Below are 21,301 nucleotides of genomic sequence, written 5' to 3' on the forward strand. Positions count from 1 at the left end.
ATAGGAGAACGAGAGATGGGATGTGCGGGCCGGGAAAGAAAGAGACTAACAATAGCAAAGACAACAAAACAAAGAAGTTGGAGATAGGAGCCTATGCTTTTGTCTGTCCTGCAGAAAAATCGAAGTGTTGGATATTTTAACCATTTAATAATGATGGCTTTGTGTGTCTAAATGTCTTGGGTTGATCTTCAATCAAAAACCCAGGAAACACTAATAGACCTGACAGAGGCTCCACAGGAACATGAGGAGAATTGAAACACAATGAATGAATATCCTCAAAGGACAGTCACACATTTTACAGGCAGAACAAAGAGATCATCAATCAAGACCCATTGGTGAGATATGTAGTTTCAGCCCAGCACTTTTTTGCCCGTATCATAAGCGTGATAGTACAGTAGATATTCAATGAGACTTTTTTCAAATAGGACTGGTTCTCTTAATACATTTCACCTTTTTTGCATTTGGATTTGTTTATTGCACCTATCCTCATTATTTCAGAGACATCTAAAATATGTAATCCATTGCTGCAGATTACTATAGATGTGATTGCAGAAATCATTTTTAAATTAAACAATTTCAGATTCAAGCATGGAGTAAAATATGATAATGAAATGCAATCTACTATTTACTTTTTTACCTATGAACACAATGCAATGGTTACCTCTCCGAAGCCTCCTTTGCCCAGGGTCCTGAACTCGTAGAAGTATTTCTCGCCAATTGGCTGCCTCTCGTACTGCTTCCACTGCAGGTACTTGTCAAAGTAGGGGCTGTTCTGGTACTCGGTGAAAGGCTTCCCCCTCAGGAAGTCTCTGGTGGCGTCCCTCACCTGCCCTTTCATCACCTCCTCGAAGGTCTTGTCCGTAACAGCCTTGCACCTCTCTTTCGCACCGCCCGTCAGGAAGGACAGGAAACTCTTGGAGTCGGCCTTGCAGAACCGGTTGATGATGTTCTGCCGGGCCTTGTCCTTGGTCCCGGCCTCGGCCAGGTCCCAGTCGGCGAGATCGTCCAGGAACTCGGCAGCAGCCGCGTACTCGGGCGCGGAGACCAGCAGGAACTGCCGGAAGAACTTCCTGCCGATGGGCTGCTGCTCGCACAGCGACTCAAAGTAGTTGCTGACGGAGAAGCGCATGGCGGAGCACTGCTCGGGCTTGGGCAGTGCCAGGCTCCGCCGCCGCCGCCGCATCTCCTTGTCGTCGCCGGCCTGGGCTTTCAGGTAGGCCGTGTTGGCCACCAAGTTCTCTAGACCTCCCATGTCACACATGGCTGTGACTGGGCAGGTGTGGGTGCAACGTCACACCAAAGAGAAGAGGAGAGGCAAGGGCCTCTCTACAGAAATACCTCCAGTCTAGGTGGTGTATGTACCTATATACAGGTCTGTGTGTTGGTGTGTGTGTCCTATCTGTGTGTTAGCACTTCTAAACCCTTGATGCATCTGAGAGCGACTGAGAGCGGACACCTGTGTGACAAACTCTCTCTCTCTCTCTCTCTCTCTTTCTCTGTCACTCATGTAATCAGTCGATGGGAATTACAGGCGGTGCAGCAGGATTTACTCTTAAGTAAGTGTCTTTGTGTGCTTATTTGTGGACACAGCGCATGAAAAGGAACTCACACACTTTCTCGTGTAAGGAGCTTTGAGCCCATAGCTAAATTTAGACAAGACAGCAAAGACATGGCCACTGTGGCCAATGAGAACCCTCTTCAGTGAATTATTATGGGGTGTGGAAAAGTGAACAGAACAGAAACCAGAAACCAACAGTCTCCTAAGGGACTGATCTTCTGTACATAAATTCATAAAGTCATAAAACACAAAGTAATTCTATTATAAAGGACACCATTTGCACTTTGCTCATGTCACCAAATCAGCCAAAAAGGACCTCTATTCGAATATCTATTTGTGAGAGACTCTTGCTTCATCTATACAGAGTACATCTCAGGACACCGTTTGGCCTGCCTGTGTTTCTGTCATAATCTATTCCCACAGCGCAGGCCTGACTGTGTTTCTGTCATAATCTATTCCCACAGCGCAGGCCTGACTGTGTTTCTGTCATAATCTATTCCCACAGCGCAAGCCTGACTGTGTTTCTGTCATAATCTATTCCCACAGCGCAGGTCTGACTGTGTTTCTGTCATAATCTATTCCCACAGCGCAGGCCTGACTGTGTTTCTGTCATAATCTATTCCCACAGCGCTGGCCTGACTGTGTTTCTGTCATAATCTATTCCCACCGCTTGGCCTGCCTGTGTTTCTGTCATAATCTATTCCCACCGCTTGGCCTGACTGTGTTTCTGTCATAATCTATTCCCACAGCACAGGCCTGACTGTGTTTCTGTCATAATCTATTCCCACAGCGCAGGCCTGACTGTGTTTCTGTCATAATCTATTCCCACCGCTTGGCCTGACTGTGTTTCTGTCATAATCTATTCCCACAGCGCCGGCCTGACTGTGTTTCTGTCATAATCTATTCCCACAGCGCAGGCCTGGATTAGAGGGCCAGAGTGGCCGCGTGTGAATGTGTGTTTGTGTGACGAGTAGCGGGGTGTGAGTGAGCTCTGGACTGAGAGCAGGCAGAGTAGCAGCAGAGTTGTGAACTCCATTTGACTCCATACTACCATATTGTAGGCTGACAGTGACATACACGTAACTGTTCGATGTCAGCACCGTACATTGCAGAGTCCTTACTCAGAGTGCACTCAAGGAGCACACAATTAGATAAAGACTAAGATAAACACTGACATAGTGTATGCTCCCTTTGGCATCCCTACACTGGTCACCTAATATTTTACACTCTATGCATGAATAATCATCTTCTAGAAGGCAGTAAATAAGGTATGTGTTATTCTCTGCTAATTACGCACATCTCATTAGCCATTTCTTCTTTTTTAAAGTTGTAAAAATGATCAATCACATCACATCAAATCAATCAAAGTTAAATAAAACCACAAAGACAACAATAACATTTGCCTGATTGAAAGCAAGAACCTTCTTCAACACTCATTACTCAATACTTCAATAACCACCGGAGCGACAACAAACCTCTTCTCGCATAATTACTGAAGGCTGGGTTAATTACATTTTAATTAGAACTGTATCCTCACATACAAAATGTCTCCATTACCTCAGCAATCTCTCACCTCCCCTTAACAGTTAAAAAAGAAAATGTTGAAATAATTGTGTCATATATATTTATGATACACACACACACACACACACACACACACGCATATCATAAACTTGTATACATTTTTCTGTATTATTACTCAACTTAACCAACAAAGAGGTCAGCAGGATTCATGAGTTGTACCCCATCATTTATGGTTCTGCCTTCTTCAGATAGATAGATAAAATTCAGTTTGCCCTCTTCTCTCAAGGTAGTAGTGCTCTTTACCAATCAAAGCTTTATGTAAGAGAGCCACTGTTGAAAAAAAGCTCCACTTTGGTCTCATCAGACCACAGAACCTTCTTCCACTTGACCATGGAGTCTCTCAGATGCCTTTTGGCGAACTCTAGTCGATATTTGATTTTTTTTTCAACAGTGGCTCGCTTCCATAAAGCTTTGATTGGTGAAGAACCCGGGCAACAGTTGTTCTATGCAGAGTCTCTCCCATCTCAGCTGTTGAAGCTTGTAACTCCTTCAGAGTAATCATAGGTGTCTTGGTGGCCTCTCTCACTAGTCTCCTTCTTGCACGGTCACTCAGTTTGTGGGGACGGCCTGCTCTAGCCAGATTTACACATGTGCCATATTCCTTCCAATTCTTGATTATGGATTTAACAGAATTCCAGGGGATGTTTAGTGCCTTGGACATTTTTTTGTATCCTTCCCCTGACTTATATTTTTCAATAACCTTTTCTCTGAGTTGCTTGGAGTGAACTTTGGTCTTCATGGTGTAACAGTAGCCAGGAATACTGATTATTGAATACTGACCAGTGAATAGACCTTCCAGACACAGGTGTCGTTTATACTACAATCACCTGAGACACATTCACTGCACACTGATCCCCATTCCACTAATTGTGAGACTTCTAGCACCAATTAAAGAGGGCTTTTTTGTGATTTTTTTTGTCAAAAAAGCCAACTTATATTGACCATGATTGATTTATAAAAGCAATAAAAGGGTAAAACATCCAAGGGGGTGAATACTTATGCAAGGCACTGTACATATTATGTAACATATTACCTTTTAGCATAACACTTCCGTCTCCCAATTGAAATTCGACACTCATCTACCTTTATCTTCACTTCAGTGCCCAGGACTTAATCTTTCCTCTCACGGACCGAGTGCCTGTCAGAGTAAGTCTTTCAAGTAAAATGTATTGTGTAGCCTATAGTTTTGTTAAAGTTACTGCATATCAATATTGTAAATCATTGAGATAGGCATAACAATCCCCTCTGTTTAGGAGATTATGTTTATTACACAAAGTGTTTGCGTTCCAACGGCAATTTAGAGGGTAGGAGTGAGCAAATTATCCAGTAGGCTACTAAACCGGTTTTACCTCAGTTTATAAATCATAACGAAGGATAAGTTGGGTTATTCTTTTAGTTCATAATTCATAGACAATCCATTCAAAATCATTGGAATGATGAAGAATGGTTTAACCTATAAATCAGGGTTAGGCTAATTTATGATACATATCAACTTTAATTAAAGCATTGTTTTTTGTTATTTAAAGTAACACTATGCGACAATTTTACACTTTTTGAGGTATGGTTTTATAGGCAACTAGTTTTGGTACCATCCTCAAATTCGTTTTGATAGCATATGGTCATGTGAAGGACAGATGAACACCTGTGTCTTTCCCACTAGCCATCCAAGATATGCCCTATGTAGTTCTGTGTTCCGGGCTGGAACACCCTGCAAAAATGTAAGAAAAGCTTTCACAGCATGACATTGCCAGCTATAATCCCAAAAGACTCCTTATTGCTGCTTTAACTCATAGCTACGGGTCAAACGGATCCCTTGAACTTTTTTACAAGATACGGCAGGTATCAACTTCAGTCAGAAAAGTTTTATATGGTTCTAAAGGTTTGAACACCAATACATGAGACTATTTACATTCATGCAATGCTTAGGCTAGATTACATATTATGTAACATATTACCTTTTATTTTAGTATAACATTTCCGGCTCCCAATTGAAATTAGACACTCGTCTACCTTTACTTTCAATTCAATACGGAATTCATCTAGTTTACAAGTTTACAAGTCTTTTATTTGTCAGATGCACAAAATGACACAGGGTCAGACTGGGCACTGAAATTCTTGCGACAAGACGCCGCCCAAACCTACCATAACATAACAACACATAATATACATAACATAACCATGACGTACACTCTGCACAAGTACTATGAACATAATTTACACATAATAAACATATAAATAGCCTTACTAAATATACAAGATAAATATACAATACGGTGTACTAAACATATAACAATCTATACATATAATACTAAATATACATATAGCAGCCTATACATATAATACTAACATATATACATATATAATAAACTATGCTACCCTATTGACCTATACTAACCTACATACAACCCAGTGAGGGAGTTTCAGGTATGCAATTTCCCTGATAAGGTATTACTTCTAGTGCAAGCAGTAGGTTGGAAGTGACAGTATATGTAAGTGTAGTGCAAACAGTAATATGAAAGTGACAGTGCATGTAAGTGACGAGTGCAAAAGTGGCGGTGTAGTATCAATGGCCCTCATTCTCGAACATTTTCTGAAGTTTCTTCTGAAATGTTTCTTACGGGCTTCGGAAAAACAACGTAAGCAAAAGACATCCGCCAAATTCATGCACGCTTGAAAATGCGGTCCTACGCAGCAGAAGTTTTCTGGGCTGTGCTCCCCCGGAAGAGTTTTCTTAAATTGAAAGCGCGTTCTCGTGCTCCTGAATTTGCATACATACACGCCCTGCCAGCTCCTTATAAGGGCACGCAACCGTAGTGACGTGTGCAGTCGGAATCGACCGAATCTACACGAAAGCAACTCGTAAACGAGTCATGTCAAAGCGGTTTCGTGTACATTACATTTAGTCATTTAGCAGACACTTTTGTCCAAAGCGACGTACAAGGGATAGAACAGTCAAGCTACGAGCAATAGAGACCTAGTGTAACAATAAATACTACTTTACATAAGAAATAGAAAAACGAAATAGGAAATAAAAACGAAGTGCAGGAATGTAACTGCTATAAGTGCAAGTTAAGCACTAGTCGAAGTGCCAGTTAGGAAGGGAGGTGCTCTCTGAAGAGTTGGGTCTTCAAAAGCTTCTTAAAGGTAGAGAGGGACGCGCCTGCTCTGGTAGTGCTAGGCAGTTCGTTCCACCAACGTGGAACTACTTGAAAATTCTGGATTGCCGTACTTTGGCACAGACGGCAGTGCCAAACGACGCTCACTAGACGAGCGCAGCATTCCGGTGTAGTCCTTTTATTTATTTTATGACATCACGGTGCCTCGTAGAATCATGACTATAGGCCTACATGTGAAACGTAATTGTTAATGATACTTTAATCCGAGGATCTGTAGAGTTGATGTGAACGCAATCACCAACGATTTCTCACAAATTCATTAACACGGAGAGTTTTCTTAAATGCGATTCCTCAAAAAACCACAAGATGGCCCACGGGGCCATCTTGTGGTTTTTTAAGGAATCGCATTTGAGAAAACTCTGGCCGAGTTACGACTGCTATTTCGAGTTCGGAAAGTCTTCTGAAGTTCAGAGCAAATCCCAGATGAGAAAACTTTCATGAATGCCGAATGTTGTCCTAAATCCAATTCCTCTTAAATTCCTCTTAAATTCCTCTTAAATTCTTCTTAACTGCGTTCGAGAATGAGGCCCAATGTCTTCGGCATATAGGCCTCTCCCGCCAAACATAAACATAAAACTGAACACCTGCACATGGTGTTGATAGGCTTACAGGATACACACCTGACTTGTCAAACTAGAGTTACACTGTATACATTTAAAACAAAATAAAGATCTCTTGTACTGAAAACATGCTGTTATTTTTTCCCTAAGACACCTTCCTCCCTAATGTCCTGTGTAGGCTACAGAATGGAATGCAATTGAAGCGCAAATTGCTAGACCAATGAAACATTCTTATACAAGAAGTATGTTTATCTAAGTGGATACTTCAAATTCTGTATGGTTTGGTGATATATAGAGAGTAATAGCCCATACATATATTTCTTGTATTCATATAAGTTTGAATAAGTTATTTAAATAACTTACTGTATATATAAGTTTTCAACATTTCAGTAGGCCTAACATTTCAGCTATAGTGAATCCTACACCATGTACCATGTATTAATTTAAGTTGGTCTTTCAAGGCTACAAGTGTGCAAGGAGAAGCACCAAAACTTACTGCAGAGTGGATGCAAATGAGAATCTTCAGCTATGAGTGTCCACATTCCCATATCCTCGGGTGAGTGCTGTCCTATTATTAAACATCGCTTTCACCCTTTCATTACCCTATTTTCGAATATGTCTAGTATAGATACACACAAACACACACACACACAACCACACACACACACACACACTCACACACACACACATACACACACACACACACACACACACACACACACACACACACACACACACACACACACACTTACACACACACACACACACACACACACACACACATATAACCTGTACTTTTTATGCAGGTGAAGGACACCATCTCCCAGCGCTGCGGATGGTGCTGATAGGGGGTAGAGAGATAGGGGGGATTGAGGCGAGTGGGAAAACTTCTTCAGGAAACACAATCCTAGGGCGGGATGATAGTCCTTTTCACAAGAGAACTTCCAAATCACTTAAGAGTGAGGGGCAAAGGTTTGGGAGACACCTCACTGTAGTTGACACACCTGGATGGTGGTGGCATCATGCTCTTGATAACACCCCAAAACATGATCAGATTGAATATCTACATGGAGCGGCTTTATGTTCTCCTGGGCCGCATGCCTTTCTGCTTGTCATTCCCGTGAACATGGCTTTTCCTGACAGGTACAGGTTTTCACTGGAGGAGCACCTAGCACTTCCCAAAGGAGATGTCTGGAAATACACCCTTATGTTGTTTAGTTCAAATGGCCCTTATAGGAAAGATGTTTTTGAGAGACATCTTAAGCGTTGGCCAGCCCTGCTATGGGTTCTTGAGAAATGCCAGCACAGGTACGATATCCTTGACAATAAAAACAAAAGGGATGGGTCTCAGGTCCTGGCACTGTTAGCCAAAATAGATGAGATGGTAACATCAAACAAAGGGCGGTGCTATGAGCCTGGTGAGAATGCTGTCCATCTGGAACAATGGAGGAGAACGCTTAAAGAAGCAGCTGAGGAAAGGATCACGGCAGTGGAAACACAAAGGGCTAGACACCAGGCATTGCAGAACGGTAAGGAAAATAATCTTTATCTTTTTGTATTTGTCACCTGTATTGTTCTTGCGATTGTAAGACATATGCCCAGTGAGTAAATAAATCACTAAGAGTGAGTATATTTCAAGAGAGACTGATAAAGTACACTGGTCCTGAGCACTGGCACCACTTAAATATTACATTTTATGAAAGCTTTTGTGAAGTTCTCATGATAAAATCATGCACATCATATGGAAAAGTATGTTGCTGAAATGTTTATGATGCTCTTGCAACATTAGAAGACATGATTGGAGATCAGCTGGGCCCCCTAAAAGAGAGAAGAATCATCATCCTTGGAAAGAAGTATGGAGGGAGAAGTTCATCAGGCAATACCATCCTGGGAAGAGAAGCTTTTGTTGAGAACATAAGGAACATAAAAAGAACAGCCCAATGTGCAATCCAGCAGGGTTTGGTCGCAGGAAGACATGTCACAGTGGTGGACACACCTGGGTGGTTATACAATACCCCTTCATGTGACACCCCCATTATGGACAAACTGGAGATGAAGCTCAGCGTGTCCCTCTGTCCTCCTGGACCACATGCAATTCTTTTGACTGTTTCTTTTGCAACAGCATTCAACAAGCCTTGCTGCCAAGCTGTGAGGGAACACATGATGCTCTTCGGTGAGGATGTCTGGAGATACACAATTGTTCTGTTCACAAGAGGAGATTGGCTTGGAGATACCACAGCTGAGGAGCACATCGAAAGTGAAGGGGAGGATCTGAAGTGGCTCGTTGAGAAGTGTGGAAACAGATATCACGTGTTTAACAACCAGAACAGAGACGACGACACCCAAGTTAAAGAGCTTATGGAGAAGATAGACGAGTTGGTAGCCAGCAACAGTGGCTCTTGTTACGAGATTGATCGAGATGTTGCAATGGAAAATGCTGAAAAAAATAAGTTAATAGAAGAAAATGCTGGAAAACTCAGAGCAAAAACAGAAAGAATCAGAGCAACTCTAAAGGAACTGTATAGAGGTAAGCATTTTTTTTATTTAACAACTTTTCCTGAATGATACATCCCTACCCTTAAGCAAAAGATTCGCCAGAAGTTTACAGGTTCCATTTTAAAAAGTGTGAAACTATCTTGTATATTTTGAGAGTTGTGGATGCAACCAACCCAGCAAACTCCTGTGGGCCCATTTTGGATTTCCTTTGGAAACTGTGGACAACAGATTTCCCACAGAGCCCACAACACATCTTTGACATGTGGGCCACTTGGAATTACTGCAGGAACAAATGACTTAGGGAATCCCTTAGAAATCCCACATGAGCCCATTATGGGTTAGCCCATTTGGGCTCTTAGTGCTACTTGCTTGAATATCATAGTTTTCACGTGACGTCAGAATGACCAGCTGAAGGGCAAAAAACACATTCCACACCTGTCTAACACTGGAGTTTATACAGGAACCGACCACCTTTCATTCAATATCATTTAATATCTCCGCTTTAACATTGTCTGACTTAGGTAGTAAAATGCTAGACAGTTGTTGCTCGGTTGGCTGTTCAAATCGGCGAGGAGACAAGCCCGGATTTTGTTTTTATCGCATTTAAAACCCGCCCACGTTGCTACCAGTTGATTGTAGACGTCTTCTGGGTCAACTTTTCTCGGACACACAGTAAAGCAGCAATACTTTTGGGGCTGGCAATAAAAGCAGTCATCCTGTTCTGGTCGCCTCATTTATCAGAATAACTACCTAAAACGGGAATAGATCAAGTAATAAAGTCAAGAAACAAAGCATCAACACAATTCAAATTGGATTACCCGGTTTCTTCTCTGAGATTGCGACAAGTACCTAAGCAAGTAGGCTAGGCTAGTGTATTTTGTCATCCAACTGGTAGTACTACAATGCCAGTAGAAAATATATGGGAAGATAATTTAAGTTGTCATTCGCCAAACGAGGTGTTCGTACTTGTTTAAACCAGAAAATTGTGTCAAATGATAAAGAACAGCGTTGGGTAGGCTAAAGGCTGCTAGCTAACAGCAGGTAGCTCGTAGCTAACAGCAGGTATCTCGCTAGCTGGTAGCTAGCTATTAAATGGCACTCATCTTTGCTCTGATTATGAAGATGTTTTTTGTTTTCACCTTCCAGACGAACAACCCATCCACTTCTGAAAATTAAATAACTATCTGTGCTTTTGTAGGCTTTCAGTTTTTGAGATGGGTAGGGGGATGGATTTTCTATTAGATAGATGTAAATATCTCCACACTGGAGCTCTGGCAGGGACTTCGTCGAGGTTAAAGAAATACAAATGTCAGCGGGTGCAGTACATGGATCAAACATTTTATTTTTTTCTAAATATCTCTGTCTGGCTATAGTGGTATGGTCTGTGGTTGATGGCGATCGTAGTTGAGTAGGCGGCACTGCTCGAAGTTGTCCACTGGTTAACGCTGTTTCGCTGTTCTTTTTGCCCGTCAGCTACCTATTGTAGTCACGTGACTGAAAACTATGAATTGGCCACTGAAGACAGACCATGGTTCATACATAATGGTTCAGTGATGACCATGTGCCATCTTTCATTGCTGTGGTATACTGCAGTCGTCTGCAAAGGTGATGTTTATGTTGGCATTTCAATTCAAATTGTGCAGAGATGCCCACAGAGGAAGATCTGGTCTTTTGGAATCACTGGACATTTCATGACCAGGCAGTAGTATGTGGGCAGAGCAAAGATATAAATAAATAGTCACTTGATATAAATAATTATATTTGGGAAAATGTGTTATACAGACTAATTTTTATCCCAATAGGAAAGCAAATGTGTTGCACTATATACCCACCCAATACTTCACTGCATGTCGTCTCCTTGAGAGAGGGTGAGGTTCAAAACCAACAGTTTTCTTGATGTATGTTGCTTTCTCACTCACCTAATGATTGGGTCTTGCTTTTAGGGGCAACTGTGAGTGAACAGTGAGTGTACAACCAGTCTAACACAAAAGAAAGAACGAGACAGTCATCAGCTTACTACATGTTCCTGCGTGGTCAAGTGAAATATATAAAAAAAAACCACTTTTACAGAAATAAAACTTGCACACTTCTGCATTTGCATAGCATGGAACATTTCATGACATTGCCCGAGGCAGAACAAAACTCAGAACAGAATAAAAGCATACTATAAAACTATGCTCTACTATAACCATACTGTAATATACTGTAACAGTCTTCAACACAACAGTGTGGTGACAAGAAATAAAGCTTGTGGTGGAGACTGAATCTTTTTTTTAAGTATTAGTAACTGCTACCAACTAGGAATTGCTCTCAACTGTGCATTTATGTTTTGCAATTTCTTTTAGGTCAGAAACACAGTTTCTCTGAGCAAACACTTGTTCTTCTTGGTGGGAGAGCAGCAGGGAAAAGCTCAGCTGGCAATGCCATTCTCATGAGATCTGCATTCAAGCATAGCTTCACCAAGGTGATTTGTAAACAAAATAAGTCAAAATAATCTTCAACATAGACATGGCTTGATTCAGGTCTTTGTCTTTTTAAATAATACAACTGTGTATTAACTTTTATATTGTAACCGTGAAATTATTATTTCCTGCAGGATTTAAAAAAATGTCTCCTGCATCAGGCGGAAATTTTTAACAAACATGTCACAGTGGTTGATATGCCGGCCTGGTGTACATCACTCGGTGATGCATCAGTTTTGGTGGAACAGGAGATTGCACGCGGTGTGTCCATGATCTCACCAGGTCAACACGGCTTCCTTTTGGTTGTTCCAGTAGACAGGGCATTCACAGAGGAAGACAGAAAAGCCACATCTAAGTACATGAACATCATCGGTAAGAGTGTGTGGAGACACACCATAGTTTTATTCACCTGGGGAGAATGGCTTGGAGACAAAACAATTGAGGAGTACATTGAGAGTGAAGGCGACAACCTCCGGTGGCTGGTAGAGAAATGTGGGAACAGGTATCATGTTTTGAGCATCTTTCATGATGACTCAAGCTCTCAGGTCAGTGAGCTGTTGGAGAAGGTTGATGAGATGATGGTTAGAAACAGAGGAAAACCGTTCTGTCGTGAGGGAGAGCAGTCATCAGTCTCTAAGACTCTCACAGAGGATGAATGGATCAAGCGAGAGGATGATCTTATAGAGAGAATGCTGAAAGCTGTGGTTGCAGAACCAGATACAAAGCCAATAGAGATGAGAGATGGAAGCCTTGACATCCACATTGTTCCAAACAGTAAGTTGAACCTATTCTTGTGTAACTGCCTTGGTTCTTGGTTCCCTTTATTATAATAGACACACTGCTTTACTTCAGATGTGGAAAGTCTGTTTGTTAATTTTTTATTTTTTTTTAACTGCAACCTGACTAAAACCTGACCAGTTAGTGGGAAATAGATGAGAATGATGATACTGACATAGGGACAATTTCATTTAATTTAACTATAAGAACGACTCTGACAATGCCAGATATCAAATGTAAAAACTGGGCATGGTTGATGTCCAGTGTAAATGTAGAATTGTCCACATACATACCACACATAGCATAATGAACCAAGAACTCATGACCTTATATCTTTCTCTTAACATGAGCAAGTCTGCATTTATCACTGCCATCACACTAGTAAATTATACGCTTTGCATTGTACATTGCACATCAAAGTACATGTTTTTATACTGCTGTATAGTTTAGTTTATACTGCTGTATACACCTGATGCTGTAATATGTATTGCATGAACACACTCTTGTTGACTTGAATTATTTGACCATGTTTTAGTGAGTGGAGAAACCCCTTCAGAATTCGGTATGCCAGTCAGCCTTGGACCGGCAAAGGTGGCCCAGTGGAGATTGAGGTATTTAAATGATGCCGCATCATCTGGTTATGATACCATGGATACAGATCATAGTGTCAGAGGAGCTGATGCCATGAGTGAACTGGAGTATAACGTGGCTGAGCAAACAGAATGTCAGAAGCTTCTACAGGATGTTCCCAACAAAACCCTCACCAGAAGTCGTATTGGTATAAGAAGTCCTCCAGATATGCATCGACAGAGGAGATATTCCTTATAAGCATCTCTCAGCAGAGCATCAGCATCTGATTTTGGCCACATTCATTAAGAACTGAGGGTGCTGTATCTGTGCACAATACTGAATGTACATAATCACCAGTGTATGTAGGTTGATCTTTAGTTACAGGACAGCATATTTCTAACCAAAATGGGAATAGGGACATGCTTGTCATACATGCTAGCAGTTCACAATATTTTTTTTTACATTTATGGAACATTTATTTATTTACTTAATTCTGTCTCTTTTCAAGTGTTTGTACCTGCAGCTGTCTCTTATTTGGACGATAACTGTGCTGAGCAGTCCTTTATGGTGCCAGTGCGGTTAGTACGTAATTTCCTGTTTATTTATCTCTGGCAAAATCTGTGTCTCTTTATAAGTGTTTTGTAACCTGAAAATGTATTTATGTAACATTTACTTATCTGTGTCTCTTTACAAGTGTTTGTGCCACCAGAGGCCAACAATGTGCCAAATCGTGGCAATCGCCGCCCGAAGTCCTGACATTTCCTACTTTTAAAACTATAACTATACGCTGTTGTTCAGTGAGGATAGATATGGGTCCTGGTCACCCCAATATTTATGAGGGGGTGTAGAGATTGGGATGCTGTATGAACCAAGAAGAGTGTGCAATGTTTTTGTATTATTTTGTATATACTGAGCTTACGTTTCTTTATAGAATCAGTTCAGAATGTATGTAAATATAGGTTGAATAGGATATGATGGCTTGGTTCAGGTTAGGTTTCCTCCCTCTGTTGCTATACACAGGTTTTGACCTGATTAATTGATAATTTCCAATGGCATGTATCAATTCATTTGACTGTACAAAATCTTGCTCAGATTGAGGAATAAAGACACAGTTTGCTTCATTCTGAATCTTTCTGTATTGTGAAACCATGAATCTCTTACCAGGTCATGTCATACACAGCTTTACACATCACAGGTTTGAATTGTTTCTTAAGTGAAGGTGAACAGTACTGCCAATATATTTCATTATTACCATTACATTATGACTAGCATGTTGATCGTCAGCATGACGGCTCTGGAACAGTCACAAGCTAGATGAGCTTGTTCCACAGCGGCGAAGACATTCTCATGCACACACTCATGTGCCTCAACCTCACAGCCAACCTCACTTCCCGTATTCCATATCTTATTTCCCAATTCTTAAGACCACAGGAGAGAACTAATAGAGATAATAGGTCCAGCTTTGGGCTTCTTTGCGTTAGATCTTCACGGTGCAGAAATCCACTACATCAGCTTATATAATCCTTCTAACGTGCACCTTTTCTGTTGTGAGCGCACAGCTCCTGATCTGTTCAGAATGCATGTGCATGCCAAAAGCACACATTACTAACAGCATGAGTGGATCATGTGGATCTCTGAAATCTTCCTGACGAGTCAATTAAAAGAAAATACACCATGAACTCTCAGTTGGAACATGTAATTCCCATTACACACGAGATGGTAAAGGCACACGCCAAAATGCTTGCAGTGACTGACACAGCAACCTTGAGGGTTTTAGTGATGCATCAAACTGAATACAAACTAACAGGTTGTCATCACGGGTCAGTCCAAACATGTCTAATATTTTATGCCAAAGCCTGAATATCTGTGATGACATCACAAGCTGGTTCATGAGACCTTACAGCTCTTATTTACCTCATGTAGCTGGTCAAGTGCAAAAGAAATTAAATGTAATGATTGAAACACTAATCCCATTATATGGGCATACAACACTAAAAATAAACAATGCATTATGTACTTGAAATGATGTATTATTCCATGATTACGAAATAAACAGCTATGATGTGGAATCAGTATATCCTGAAAACACACATACACACACACACGCACACACACACACACACACACACACACACACACACACACACACACACACACACACACACACACACACACACACACACACACACACTCAAGTCCTTGGATAACAATAAATGAATGACATGTAAAGCATCTCCAGTCACTCACAGTTTATTACTCTTATGAGTAGTGCAACAAAGAAAAACACACACACACAGACTTCCCCATTAAAAACATACCACTGATGTGCAACATGTCTTTATCTGATATTTCCATCCCGAACCCCAAACCCCCATCACCCAGGTGAGGCAAGCATAAGTGTCCCAGGGCGTTCACTTAGAACCTTCCAGAACTGCCACGCCGACCCCTGACACACACACTGGTTGGTGCATTCACACACCAACACACAAATAGACACACACACACAGGGATGGGGGAGGAACGAAGGGTGTTAAAGAACTCTGTCACCCTGGCAGAGGTGAAAGCCAATCGGGACGGAGACTGGTGATGATTGGGCATGGGTGGGCAAGGTGAGGATGGAGGCCAACTGGCGCTGGCACCGCCCGTCCGCACTTGCCGATCCTCTGCACCACCCAGTCCTGCTGGCACAGCGGGCAGCGGTTGTTCTGTTTCACCCACAGGGACATGCAGCAGTTGTGGAAAGAGTGGTTGCACTCGCCCCAGACCACTGGAGAGAGCGAGAGAGAGAGAGAGAGAGAGAGAGAGAATACAAAGAAACAAAAATCAGCCCAGTATTCCAATACTGAAGATCAACTGATCTAAAATTACAATAAATATATAGAATTCAATCCAGGCCCTGATTCAATCAGCACTGAACATGTTGAAATCATTTTGTCATATAACTATTTATGATACACACACACACACACACACCATACACTTGTATACCCACATTTTTCTGTATTATTACTCAACTTAACCAACAAAGAGGTCAGCAGGATTCATGAGTTGTACTTGTACCCCATTAAGGATGGCTCTGCCTTCTTCAGATAGATAGATAGATAGACAGATAGATAGATAGATAGATAGATAGATAGATAGATAGATAGACAGATAGATAGATAGATAGATAGATAGACACATCTGGGACTTCTTTTCTGGTCCTGGTTAAATCCAGTTTGCCCTCTTCTCTCAAGGCAGTAGTGAACACTTTTGTATGAAATCATCAGTGTCTTGTCAGTTTGATGCATGGAATAATCTTCATTTCACAACAGACTTAAGCTTGAAAAACAGGATACATTATAGATAAAATAAATGCCTAGATTTGAGCACTACTAGTATGTGGCAGACCAAGGAAAGACAATTCACCGGCTGTTTTTAAAGCATTTAAAGTCAACGGGATCAACTTTGCGCGGGATTAGATCTCATCATTTGGCCTATTTATCTAATACATTGGTTAATAAAAGTATCAACTTCAGTCAGAAAGTTCTACATTCTAAAGATTTGATATTTTAAGCTTGGCCTATGTCAAGTTGGCTTATAATGATAACAAACAGAAGGCTCACAAACAGAGAAGCTATGCCGGTATCACAAAAAGTCACAAAGTTTCAGCAAAGCTTTTCCTGAACATGATACTGGGGATCAAAATTTGACATGACATTATAACTTAATGCCTTGTTGTGAGTTCTAGGAGTGTTTCTTTCCCGGTGATAAATACAAAACACCTGCAGAGGGCGCTCTTTGCTCAGTCATCTCTTGGTCAGCGCTGACATGTTCTGTCAAAACGCAGTCAGTGAGCCTTACTTATAAAGCTATTACGCTTAATCTGTTTATGCAGGCTAAGACCTAAACTATCCAAGCTACATTATGATAATTGTTATTCTTTGAAGTAGATGCTAAAGAGGTAAACATTTCCTCTACGTGTTCTCCGTTATTATTAGTAGCCTGTGTCTAGCCTAGGGTATCTGTCCTGAATGGAATGGAAGTGGTCTAGGGTCATAACATGAGTGTTTGGTTTCAGATCTACTTGTAATTAATACCGATGGTGCCCTATATTACTACATACATATAACTGAACCAGCACTTTTAAATAATATTTGAAAATTAGTCGGCAATATACCTACAATTAAATAAAGTAGTATAACATATATTTTTGAATCATAACTGAAGGAGTTGAAAAAATCTGAATTGAGGATCAGAGTTAATAATGATTGACGATATTCAATAATCCAACTAATCTTGTATTCATTTTGTATTTGTTGCTTTTAATTGGACTTTAATTGGACTTCTGGTTGAATATACTAGTAAATGGAATGACCTGAGAGAGGTGTAAATGAGTGTTCTCACCTCTCCCCTTCTCTTGGTCATATCAAAGTGTCGGATATCCTTTGCCTTAATGAATGCAGGCCTCTGAGACATTTGCTCACATCTGGATTTCCCCTGTGGACAAATGTTGTGGAGTTTTCCCGCGTCAGAGGTAGTAAACTGACACATATTCATGGAGGGCTGGGGCTTTGGGGTGACACCCCTTATGCTATGAAGGATATAAGAACTGAAATGTTACAATGGCTGACTAGATTAGACATAGGTGAAGCTTTTGAGTGAAACCTCTGTCTATCCTCATTGATGCGCATCACTGTACAAGATTAAACCTGTTTCTTGACTGATCATATCTCAGACCGAGTCTCCACCAATCTTTTGAAACAAAAAAATTACCATCATAACCTTAGTTAACAAATAAAAGAGTAAAGAAACAAAATAGATCAAACTAAACACTATCTGAGAGAGAGAGGAACGCCAATTGAAACCAATGTTCAACTTCAGGTGGTAAAAGGACTCTCTCTTTCTCTTAAAGTGATATAAAAAAAAAACAGAACAAAACAAAACAAAACAAAACAATTGTCTTTAAAATGACAAGTAATTTAAATCAAATCAGTAAGTATGCGCAACAATATTTGAACACAACAAAGCAGGCAAATCAGACCCAAACGAGTCTGCCTCTCAGCCCAAGGCGAGTGCTAGTTCTGCTCCTGGACCAAGGGGGAATCATGTGAAGGAAACAGACTCTTCATTGTCGAGGAATGGTTCTGGTGTGAAATCCCCAAAGAAGAGGTCTGAGGAGAAACTTCCTGCGGCCAAAAATACCTCTGCTGAACACTTGGTGAAAGAGAACACAGAAAAAGAGAATAAGGACATTAGTGCTGTTGTTCGAACTCCGTCCCAAGGCTTGCAGCAGGCATCAAAACACCTCTTCCACATAGCCATGGCAACTTGATGTGCTGATTTTTCTCACAAAGTAATTTACCAAATCTCAGTACAGATCAGAGTACAAACTGATTGCCTCTGTACACATAGTGAGAACTGAACCTGAAATGTTCAATCACATCAAGCACTTCCACTGAGAGAACTATCCCTGTTCACCCGTGCAGGGGAAGTTCTTCAGCCGAAACAGACTCTTTGACCTCCAAAGTTTACAGGTCAACGGTCAAAAAAGACTGCTTCCAAATGCGTGACAAAGGACACTCACCTGTCCTCTCCGATATCTCAAAGCTCAAAGAAGACATCAGCCTCCTCTGGGAGAGGATCCAAAAGCACTTTGGTGGAGGACTCTCGATTGTCCAAACAGCGCCAGTCAGGAGAAAGTCTTTCATCCTCTCACTTATTTCAGTTGCTCCACTTTCGAGGACAGGTGTACTTTCCCTCACAGGTCCCGCAGATCCAGACGTACCAATCAGAGACCCCTCTTATGAACCAAGCACCACCAAGGTTTGTGCCAGCACTTGAGTCGTGGCCTGGAGAGATGCCATGCAGAGGCAGAAATTGCTACTGTCTAAAACCACCATAAAAACCAGAATGCCGGGAACACACGAGGAGGGAGAGCACCCAGGGGGCACGTAAAAAGGATAGTCTATGGCTACGGTGTCTTTTAGCAGTCATTGTCAATTGAATGGCTATTGGCAGAGGCGTCAGTCTTTGAATTCTTGCGAAAAGTATTAGTGACACAGTGAAAGTAATGAGCTCATCCACTTTTGTTTTAGTTTTACCATCCCTCCACTGTCCCAGCACCAGCTTGAGAAGCTCAGGTTCCCACAAAGGCATGGCTCCTCCTAAGGTTGCTTCCAGCTTCTGGGAGTTATCCTTAGGCTTACTGTTGATGGCATAAAGATATTATATTAAAAAAAAAAGTTAAAACAAACAATAAAAGTAAACACAATTCTAATTCAAAATGTAATTAAATTGCATTCAATTAAATAAATTCAAAACTCAGGTTAATGATTTTTATCATTTGTCAGTGAGATGAAAACAAGTAATTGTAGACTTTGATTACTGTATGTCACAAAAACTGCATCTTCGTAGCCCTTGAAGAACCCAACCCATGACACTGAATTTATGGGATGTTACAGAATAAACACAAACCAAGTGCAATTCCTAAAAGCAACATAGTATATAAATGGATGAAATTAGGAACGTTACCTAACCCAAGGTATGTTTTTCAATGGAAGAACTTAGTATCTCTTTCAGGGCAGAAAAACTCCCATCTGGTGGATTAACTCCACAACGTCAAGGAGAGCTCTGGTGATGAGAAGATGTAGCCTTCAAAATTCATACTGTGTAGCGTTAAGGTGGAGCGCGCTCCTGAGTCTGTGTTTCCAGTGTGGTGAGTTCATCCATAGTAGCTGTTGGGTATAATGTGTAATTATGTGTGTGATGTTCGAATTAAAAGTGTATTTGTGTTACCCCCTTATGTCAAAGTCAGCGTGTATCTTCTGCTAGCGATTAGTAGTATCTGTGTTATTTATGCTGCTTTGTGTAGGTTCCTCATGTATTAGCGTCTGTACCAACCCTTTGCACTGTAAACTGTGCCTGTGTGTAAGACCACGAGCCTCTGCTCACCTCTGCCATGAACCATCTAAAATTTAAGTCGTCGAAAGTCATACCCAATTCCAATGATGACTTCGTCTACACATTCCGCCGTTCAAGATAACCAAAGACACCAACGAAAGTGCAATTTCCCCAATCTGCTGTTTGCTTACTGGCTTCTCTCTCTAAAGAATTATTACTGAAAAGAGGAAAATCTCATGGATAAAATTCTTGAAGGGAAATGGAGCTGTTGTTAGACTAATTGTCATTGGCATTGCTTGATGACAGATGTGTAAGTGACTCGTCCAAGCTCCTCCTGAAGGTAATCTTCATACATGATCACATTCGTATACACAGATGATGAAACGGAGCCTGACGGACTTGCAGAACAGTGTCATGACCAGAAACCTTTTTGAGATTTTATAATAAGAACATGTATGCCTGTCTTCTTTTCGTGTATGTAAGCATGTCTGCACAGTTGATAAGGTGAAACAATCGTAAGGCAAGCTGTGAAAATGACTCGCACTTGGGACTTGAATTCGAACTTGGATATACTCAAGTTTCTCAGTACTGCAGAGCTGCGGGATCTGCTTCAAGATGAAGATCGAATTAATCAAATCGTCAGTGCCAGTCCTAAGGTGAGTCTCAACACTGAAACCACGTCAAGAGGTTTCATTTGTCCGCTATCTAACTAAAAGAGTTGAATGACTTGAGAAAAAACTCTGTGACTAACTGATTGGACTAGGCAGGAAAGGAAAAAAGGTAAATTACTTTACAGTTTGGGTCATTAATTAAATGAACCATCAACACTTAACTATGGTATATGGTAATACGTAGGTATTTATTCATCTTACTGAAATACAATGATTCAGAGGCGTGATTGTGAACAATTAGTTTCAGGCACTTCAGCAGCACAAACAGATGATGTTGGCATCCAACCACAGACTTGCAGAGGTCAATTTATCCCTCCAGCCTTATCTAAGTCGTGGAAAACTAGGATTAGTCGAGAGGTATCTGGAACTGAACAGGATGAGGGGGGAAATTGGACGCAAGCAAAACCTATTTGGTGAGTCCTTATGCTAATTATGGGTGTATAGAGATGGATGAAAATCAGTCTTTACCATGGTATGTTTCAATTGATCTCCCACAGAAGCACATCAGCTGAACTGGAAGCCTCAGGCAATACAGGCATTCCTCAGAAAAAAAGTTGGCCAAGCC

The 21,301-nt window shown here is 41.1% G+C and overlaps 1 protein-coding gene across 1 annotated transcript in view; it reads right to left on the reverse strand.

Annotated features, from left to right (window-relative positions):
- grk7b (G protein-coupled receptor kinase 7b) overlaps window positions 1–1,458 on the reverse strand; it is a 9,268-nt gene extending 7,810 nt beyond the window's left edge. Inside the window, exon 1 of the mRNA XM_012839950.3 lies at window positions 662–1,458. Within this exon, the coding sequence (XP_012695404.1) occupies window positions 662–1,261 (600 nt within the window). The 5' untranslated portion in view covers window positions 1,262–1,458. The remainder of the gene's footprint in view (window positions 1–661) is intronic.
- Window positions 1,459–21,301: the final 19,843 nt, after the last annotated feature.

Source organism: Clupea harengus, chromosome 9, assembly GCF_900700415.2.
Source record: "Clupea harengus chromosome 9, Ch_v2.0.2, whole genome shotgun sequence".
Lineage (NCBI taxonomy): Eukaryota > Metazoa > Chordata > Actinopteri > Clupeiformes > Clupeidae > Clupea > Clupea harengus.